The sequence below is a fragment of the Blastomyces dermatitidis genome (assembly GCF_000003525.1).
Source record: "Blastomyces dermatitidis ER-3 genomic scaffold supercont1.8, whole genome shotgun sequence".
In the NCBI taxonomy this organism is placed as follows: domain Eukaryota; kingdom Fungi; phylum Ascomycota; class Eurotiomycetes; order Onygenales; family Ajellomycetaceae; genus Blastomyces; species Blastomyces dermatitidis.
In genome coordinates, this window is record NW_025544781.1 from 2,825,015 (window position 1) to 2,834,352 (window position 9,338).

The following is a 9,338-nucleotide window of genomic DNA, read 5'->3' on the forward strand; positions in this document are numbered from 1 at the left end:
TATTGACTTTGTAGTATGTCTCAAGATTGGACTGAAGACAGAATTGATGTGAAATATAAAGATTTGAATTAAGCATTTGAAGAAGTGTTCAGAATTCAGAGTTTTCAATTGATTGAAGAGAAAGATTCAGAGATATATATATACAAAGTAATTATTCACAGAAGTTATCAGATAAGAGTTGTGAAATCAGAGTACTGATACAGAGTCATTTTCACATGATTTTCTTCAAATTAGAAAGTTAGTGTTATTAAAAATTGTTATCTGATAGAGTAACTTATCAGCTCAGTAGTAATTTTCTGATTATTTTTCTTTTATTATCTGCATTCTGATGACTTCAGATGTTGAGAAATTTCTTCAAAGCTATGATCAGTTCATGATGAATATTTCTGAATGAAGTTGTAGTAATTGCAGTAAAGAGATGACTCTTCAGTAATCTGCAATGCAATCTGTTAATAATCATTTCATAGTTCATCTTAATATTTATATTGAGTTTTTCATAAATTTCATGACCTGAAATCAGATGTGAAGAATGAAGTGATCATTTATCATGATTGAAAGAGAGCATTCTGTGTTGAATTGTAAATAATATAGACTTTGTGATTCACAGTGATTTCTTGAAGAGTTTGTAAATCTTCAATAGAAGTAAAAGAAGTGAAAGAAGTGAATTCAGAAGATATAATAATAATTTAAGAAAGATAATAATTTATTTTCAATAACTGATCACTGATGTGTGTAAGAAGAATTAATATAAGAGAAAATAATCTTATTTCTTAGCTTAGTTATAATTTTAGTACTAACTCAGATTGAATATTATTAATGTATAAAAGTAAATAAATAATCTTGATTAATCTCTGTTATATTTCTTGAAATATATTAATATTGTGAAAGAGAGTATTATCAAATTACATTATCAGATAATATCATTAAAAATATATTAATATTGTAAATATCAATGTTGAAAAAATGTTGATACTTATACATTATAGTGATTTGTGAATCATGATAGTTAAATATATATATATATATCATTTCTGACTTAATTACAACTTGTACAATAATTTTTGAAAACTCAAAATCAATTTTAATTATTAATAATTAAAAACTTAAACTTATAACTAACTAATATAAAAAGAAAAAAATCTACTTCTTCTCTTTCTTATTCTTTTTATCATTCTTTATAATTCACTTCTCATTCTTCTTCTTCTTCTTCTTCTTCTTCTTCTTCTTCTTCTCATCTGAGATGATAATCATCTCAAAATCTTCCTTCACTGCCTTCTTAGAGAAGGGTTTCTGCTGCTCTCTCTCAGCCAGGTCAACCTGTATCTCAAAATCCCACATTTTCTGATCTGCTGTCTCAGGTTCCACCTCAGCAGTAAGCAGATTGATATGCTCAGAGAGCAGAGCTGTCTTCTCAATGTTCTGAATCATGAAGCGCATTTGAGACCTGAACAAGGCCTCAATTCCCTTCTTCTCTATCAGCTTCTGCTAATCAATTAGAGAACAGAAGTGTTATCAAAAATCATTATCTCTTAATAAAAAATTTATCAGTTTTGACTTCTTTGTCTCTCACTTTAATATCTTCTCAATCTTCTTCTGCTGCTACTTATTTACAGTAACACTCTTCTTCTCTCTCTCTCTCTTCATCTTAGTCTTAAATCATTCTCAGAACTTCTTCTGGTTTCACTGCTGCTGTATAAGACTCTTCACTGTCTTCTTTTTCAATCTCTCACAGATGGTGTCATTCATATTATTCCTATACTTAGTTCAGTCTAAATCTATCAGAAGTATTACTTAAAATCATTATTATTCTACTCTCTTACAGAGCCTCTTCAAGGCATTATAACATGTCTTGTGATCTGTCTTCTCATGCTTGAACATCTTCTTCTTCTCTCTCTTCAATCTGTGATGATGCTCACACATCTTGGTGGTTCGCAGGACCGCAGAATATTTAAAGAGAGATGACATGATTGATTTTAATGAGCGTTGAAGAGGGGTGAAGACAGGCAATGATATAATAATAATGATGATGATGATAATGATGATGATAATGATGATAATAATGATGATAATAATGATGATAATGATGATGATGATGATGATGATAATGATGATGATAATGATGATGAAAGGAGAAGTGCATCAGAATATATTATTGACTTATCAAATATAAAGAGACAAAGAAACTATTAACAGCTTTCAGAGATGTACAGAAACAGCTACAGTGTTATATAGCAATATTATCTTCATTCAATGCATGCACTATTGATATTCTTTATATGCATTTATCATATAATCTATATCAGAAATACATGCAGAAAACAGATCTTTGTTGCTAGAAAGAATGATTACAGTGATTCTCTGTTTTCATATTATAAAGATAAGTTATTCTCATTTCTTTCTTCTCTCTTTTCTCTTCTTCTTCAACTCATCACTAAGTCCAAGCTAGTATAAAAACTATTAAAACACTTATAGAAATTCTCAAATTGAAGAGTATAAACTAATCAAATTTTAAATGCAGATGAATTAAATTAATTCAATAATACTAATTATTCATTTCTCTCTCAATAAAACAACAGTCACATCTTCCTCTCCCTCTCTCAAATAAAACATGACTTATGAAAAGTGAGTACCACACCAGGTTATAATGACTAACACAGCCTCAGTATGCAGGACTGTATACACACAGTGCATGCTGAACTGAGAGACTGTGTGAGTTACAAATCAACAGCAGCATTTCAGAGAGAGTCATGCAGTGTGAGAAAGCTGCAACTCTCAGTTACATGCACAGAGAATGAATCACTGCAGTAAGTACATGTGCATTGCATGAAAGTAATACTTTTTGATAACACTCAGTCTCTGATATCATGAAAATAGAGTCTCTCTGTGAGATCTGTTTTTATCAGAAGTTAGAGAATCTTATATTTCTCAAGATTATCTTCACATGCCTTGTCTGTGAAATTAATGAGAGGAATTATCAATTTCAGCATTTTACTCTTAATGTTATTCAAGTGACAGCAGAGTTCACCCTGATCACACTTTTTAAGTGTATATTTTCTAATTATTCACATTTATACAGATATATACTGATTATTTATTAGATAATATTAAGACAATGACTTATCACAGCTGTGTTATTCTCACTGTGAGAAATACACAGTTGATGATGAACATTGCAAAGACTCTGAGAAGTAAGTATTTTAAGAGTACTACAGCTCTGTAATCTTGATTTTTTTTGTTTTTATTTTTTATTTTTTTCTTTTTCTTTTATTTTTTTTTTAATGTGATTTTTTCTTATGTTTGTTTTGTTTTTTATTTTTTATTTTTTTTTGTATTTTATGTTTTTTTCATAATTAAAATTATATGAATTATAATCTGTGTTCAGAAAAGTAATAATATTTAATAATACTCTCTATTGAATTTTCAACAAATGAGCACTATGTTATGATATTATGTAAGTGAGAAGTGATTTCATAGTCTCATTTGATGTCATTCTCAATAATGAGATCAGAATGAAAATGTGACTAAGAATTCAAACATATTCTTTATTCAGAACTAGATTTTTATTTGAAAAGTGAATCTGAGATCTTTAATATTTGAAATAACATGATTTGAAATCAATATAATGAACACAAACCATGATCAGAAGTAATGCTTTTAGACAATGTGACAACTGTAAAGTTTGGTCCTGGTTCCAGACACGGTCACACGGTCAGTCTAGTGACTGGCTCGAGAGGACGGATGCGGTGGTCAGTTAATTATAGGGAGTTAAATATAATTAGCTTAAGATGCATTCTGCGGGTGGCTAGCGCCCGTAGCAAAACCCAAGTGGAAATCTTGTTCAATTAAATGTAAAAAGAAAATATTCTCATCTATAATACAGCTGAAACTAGGACATGGCTATTTCAAATCTTATATACAAAGATTTGATGATAGATTTGACTCAATAGAATGCTCATTCTGCAATACAAATGAGAATTCTGAGTATATTGTAATGCACTGTGTATTACACAATAGTCTCAGAGTCAGATTGAAAGAGAAGTATAATCTAAATTAATTAAATATGAGATTCTTATTCTCAACTGAGACAGGAATTAAATACTTAATAGACTTTCTATCAGAAACTCAAGCAGCTATAAGAAAATAACTAAATTCAGAATTATCTGAATATGAAGAGAAGGAAATCAATCAGATATAGTCTGTTAAAACAACTATACACTCTCTTTTAATAATTTGTTTTATTATAGTCTCTCTTTACTTTATCTTTTTCTTTATCTTTTTCTTTCAATTTCTTTCTATCTATCTATTTAATGTGTCTATCTTTGAGACTGTGTTCTTTTTCTCTTTTCCTTTGTCATGATATTGTCAAATGATTTCAAAGTATCAAAAGATGTTAAAACACTGTAATTTGTAAACAGTTTTTGTATTCTGAACTGGAATTTTCTGATTTTGCATATCTGAAATTGATGAATGTATAATAGTTAACTTTACAGACATAGGAAAAACTCTGAGAACTAAAAGTTCTCAGGTAGATATCATAGTCTCTGACTGCATACATCTATAATTGAAGAATAATAATAATAATAATAATAATAATAGTATACAACATTAATGTCATTTATCACAAGATTGACTCAAATATCAATATAGGAATGTGTATGCATATGCATAGAAAAATTGAAGAAGAGCATGAGACCCGCAGAACCAGGAGCCAGAACAGAGAGGACAGAGATGGAAGAAACAGAAGAAGAAGAAGGTGTAGAATCAGATGAATGATAGCAGAAGTCACATACAACCGCTCCACCACGAACTCGCTCGATTTTTCGAATAAGAACCCGCCGATAGATTCATCGAAAAGCCCTCGATCATATGAGCATTCTGACCCCATCGCCGACCGCATACCCTGTGTGGTGGTGGAGTTATCCAGCCAAACATGAACCAGACATTGTTCGAAACTCCTGTGTGGGATTATCCCCCGTTCTCCCCTACCACACCACAACTCCGGGCCAAAGTGACATACAAATTGTAAGATGAAAAGACCTAGCCATATACACCAATCTTCTTGATTTTGGAAGATCCTCAATATGTAGTTATGGAGATATCTGAGAAGCAATCTTCATGAAAACCCTGTCCATCTTTGATGTTTCAAAACATCAACACCAAGTCTCACCCTCATACTGCCCTTCTCAATCTGGCTCATCCCCAGCAGAAAAATACAAAAAGATACCTCAGTGATAATATCAAGCACATAATCAACAGTCACTTCTGAAGTGCAATCTCTGCAGTCTGTCTTCAGTGTATCTAGACATCAATACCAAGTCTCACCCTTGTATCACCTCTCTCAATCTGGCCCATCTCTGATAGAAAAGTACAAAAAGATACCTCAGTAACTGTACTCAATACATAATCAGCAGACACAACAACTATAAAATCAGTATATCTCAAGATCTGACTGAGCCTTTAATCCCTGCACAGTGAGATATATTAAATCTAGTTTTAATATCTCAATATTCAATAGATTCTGCAAGAGATTGAGAATAGCAATACTAGATTTCTATTGAATTTGAGAATTAACTCTATATTAATATAATCATTGATAAAGTCTTCTATTTTGAGATATAAATAACCAGTTTCTCTACATTCTGCTGACAATATTTACATTATTATATAGAAACAGACTTATATTCTCTATAATATCAAGACTTTGAAGAGAGAAAGTCTTGATAGAGAATATACAGTAGTGTATATCTTAGCAGTTTTTATCTCATTCTTCTGCAGCAGTTAATGTAAAAAAAAAAAAGATTTTAGAAATAATTTTTTACTTCTCTTGAAAAAGTAAGGTGTTTTTCTCTGGGTTTTATACAATATTTTTACAAAGAATTAAAAACAGAGTTATTTTCTATCATAATTTCATATTCTTTTAAATAAGAATTACTTTTTCAGTGACTGAAGAGCTTTCATTAATACTTAATTCTTTTTTACACTCTTTATTAACTGATTTGAGTTGTACACTTGTTGTGTGAGGAGAATTGAATAATTTAGAATAAAATTGAATAGTTTTAATCAATTTCTCTGTAAAAAATTGATTTATTTTTTGTCAGTTTTTCTCTTAAAAACTGTCATATTATATGATTTACTATTAATTGATATCATACTTTTTCTCACTGTATTTCAAGAAAGAGATTATAAAGATTTTATTAATTTATCTTAAAAATCAATTTTAGTTTATTAGATTCTCTTTAAAAATCTAACCTAGTTACTGAACTAGTGTGAAAAAAATCAGATATTTTATATATAAAAGTCTGTTATTCTTCTTTTGAAATAGTCTGATTAACTTTTCAATTGAAAACAGACTTAGAAACCTCTTAATTAAAACAGTCTGATCAACTTTTCAATTCAAAAGAGTTTAATAAATATCTCAATTGAATTAGTCTGATCAACTTTTCATTGAGTAAGAACAATAAGTTCAAAAGTACACTTAGTTGATGTGAAAAAAGATGCTTTCTCAAATACTATTTCTGAGATTGAAATTCTGAAGAGAAGAAAGAAAGAAGAAATAGAGAAACAACAAGTTCTTGAAATACAGAAACTTGAAAAAGTAAGTAAAATTCTTAAAAAGCAGTGTCTGAGTGAGATGAATGAAGAAGTTCTGTTAATTCTTCATACTCAGGCTAGACAACTACAGGAAGTGATCAAGTTTAAACTTGGAATTTCAAACACAGTTCAAAAAACTTTGAAAATTTCTAATACAATCACTGACTCTTCAGTTTACTCTTCTTTCTTTTCTACTTCTTCTTCTTCTTCTTCTTTAAATCAGAAGAAAATATATGCTCAAGCAGCTGAATCTGCTGTCTCTAAATCTGCTATCTCTAAATCTGCTATCTCAAAACCTGCTCAAAATTCTGAGAAAACTGAGAAGAATACTGCTCATACTTCTAGTGATAGAAGAGTGAAGAAAAAAATGTAAAAAGAGAAAAATCTTCAAATCTTCAGAAATAGAAGACTTATTCTCAAAGTCTCAAATCAGAATATATTACAGAGAAATAAGCTAAACTTAAACCTCATTTTCAGAATTAGAAATGAAATCAATCAGCAGTTCTTTTCTCAGTTAATGACTGATATTGAAGTTCAAAAGTCAGTTATAGCTTCAATTGAGTCATTCTTCTTTGAAAACTTCATCATTCTGATCACAATGCCTGAATTCAGTGCAGAATTCCTTATTCAGAATGATAATCTCTGAAAATCAGTAGTAGAATCTTTGTTAAACACAATAATTCTATCTGAGAGAGATGAAAAGTGAAGCAAATTCATTCTTCATGATATTTCAGTTGAAACTTTTGACTGTGAAGAAGGAATACTACTTCTCAAAAATGAATTAGAAGAATACAACTCTATTCAACTGAGAAAAAAGCCTGTATAACTAAATTCAATTAAGCTCAGACAAAGCAGAAGAAATGCCTCTGTTCTAGTATATACAAAGACAATTGAACAGTTAAAGATCTCTGAAGTAAAAGTAGCAGGTTTGAAAATGAGAGTTCATGAATACAAAGACTCAAGAATGAATCTCAAAGCTCAAACACAGTGTTCAAACTGTCAAAGATATGAACACTTTGTAATCTCCTGTTTCAGAGACTCAAAATATGCATTCTGTGTCAGAGATCACAAAACTAGTGAGTATAAATGTAAAACATGCTCAAAAAGAGATGAAATATGTCAACACACTTTGCTTAAATGCTCTAATTGCAAAGAAAAACATGCATCTAGCTCAAAAGAATGTATATTTGCTTCAAGAACTCAAAAAAACTGAGGAAAAGATGAAGCTCAGAATAAATCTAGAACTGAAGAGAATAGTCAAGTCAGTAAACTCACAACTGCAAGCTTAAAAAGAAGAAACTCTCAACTATCTAAGTCTTCAAACTTCAATTCTTCAGCTAAATGTAAATAGAATTTGAATTCTCAAACTTCTGTTAAGATTAGAGAATTGAGAAATGACTCTGATAATAAACTAGATATAATGCAAGCAGTTGAGATTTCTACTTTTCAGAACAGTTATAATCTACTATCTGATAATAGTGATTAGATTCTACTCTACTCTCTTTTAGTATGAATATACAACAAAAACAACAAAAAAAGTTTAAAAACTCTTCAAAAATTACATTTATTCAAAATAATGTGAATAGAAACTCAAATTGTATTTATTCTTGTCTTTAAATTGTATTTGAATAAAAAGTTAATTTTATACTACTTCAGAAGCCGAATTTTGATGCTGAGTAAAAATATGTCATTTCTCATTCAAGCTACTACTGCTTTTTATCTCAAAAGTCTGAGATAAAGTCAAGAGTAGTGATCTATGGAAGAAAGAGATCAAGATATCAATTTAATCTAAGATTTGATATCATGTCTGACCCTGATATTCTGGTGGGTGATATTATAGATAAAGAAAATGAGTTTGATACTATACAGCTCATAAATATCTATAATGAAAAGTCATTGACACACTTCATAAAACCGCTCCACCACGAACTCGCTCGATTTTTCGAATAAGAACCCGCCGATAGATCCATTGAAAAGCCCTCGATCATACGAGCATTTTGACCCCATCGCCGACCGCATACCCCGTGTGGTGGTGGAGTTATCCAGCCAAATGTGAACCAGATGTCGTTCGGAACTCCTGCGTGGGATTATCCCTCATTCTCCCCTACCACACCACAACCCCGGGCCAAATTGCCATACAAATTGTAAGGTGAAGAGACCTAGCCATATGCACCAATCTTCTCGATTTTGGAAGATCCCCGATCTGTAGTTGTGGAGATATCTGAGGAGCGATCTCTGCGAAAACCCTGTTCATCTTTGATGTTCCAAAACACCAATGCCAAGTCTCACCCTTGTACCGCCCTTCCTAATCTGGCCCATCCCCGGCAGAAAAATACAAAAAGATACCTCAGCGATAATATCAAGCACATAATCAACAGCCACTTCTGAAGTGCAATCTTCACAGTCTGTCTTCAGTGTATCTAGACATCAACACTGAGTCTCACCCTTGTATCATCTCTCTCAATCTGGCTCATCCCTGACAGAAAAGTACAAAAAGATATCTCAGCAACTGTACTTAATATATAATCAGCAGACACAACAACTATAAAATCAGTATATCTCAAGGTCTGACTGAGCCTTTGATCCCTGCACAGTGAGATATATTAAATCTAGTTTTAATATCTTAATATTCAATAGATTCTGCAAGAGATTGAGAACAGCAACACTAGATTTCTATTGAATTTGAGAATTAACTCTATATTAATATAATCATTGATAAAGTCTTCTATTTTGAGATATAAATAACC

The 9,338-nt window shown here is 30.8% G+C and overlaps 1 protein-coding gene across 1 annotated transcript; it reads right to left on the reverse strand.

Annotated features, from left to right (window-relative positions):
• Window positions 1-1,182: 1,182 nt before the first annotated feature.
• BDCG_17530 (uncharacterized protein) lies at window positions 1,183-1,965 on the reverse strand (the record flags this gene model as incomplete). Its single annotated transcript, XM_045426641.1, has 2 exons — window positions 1,183-1,485; window positions 1,813-1,965. The coding sequence occupies 2 exons, from the start codon at window positions 1,963-1,965 to the stop codon at window positions 1,183-1,185; spliced, it is 456 nt and encodes a 151-aa protein (XP_045282135.1).
• Between the last annotated feature and the right edge of the window lie 7,373 nt (window positions 1,966-9,338).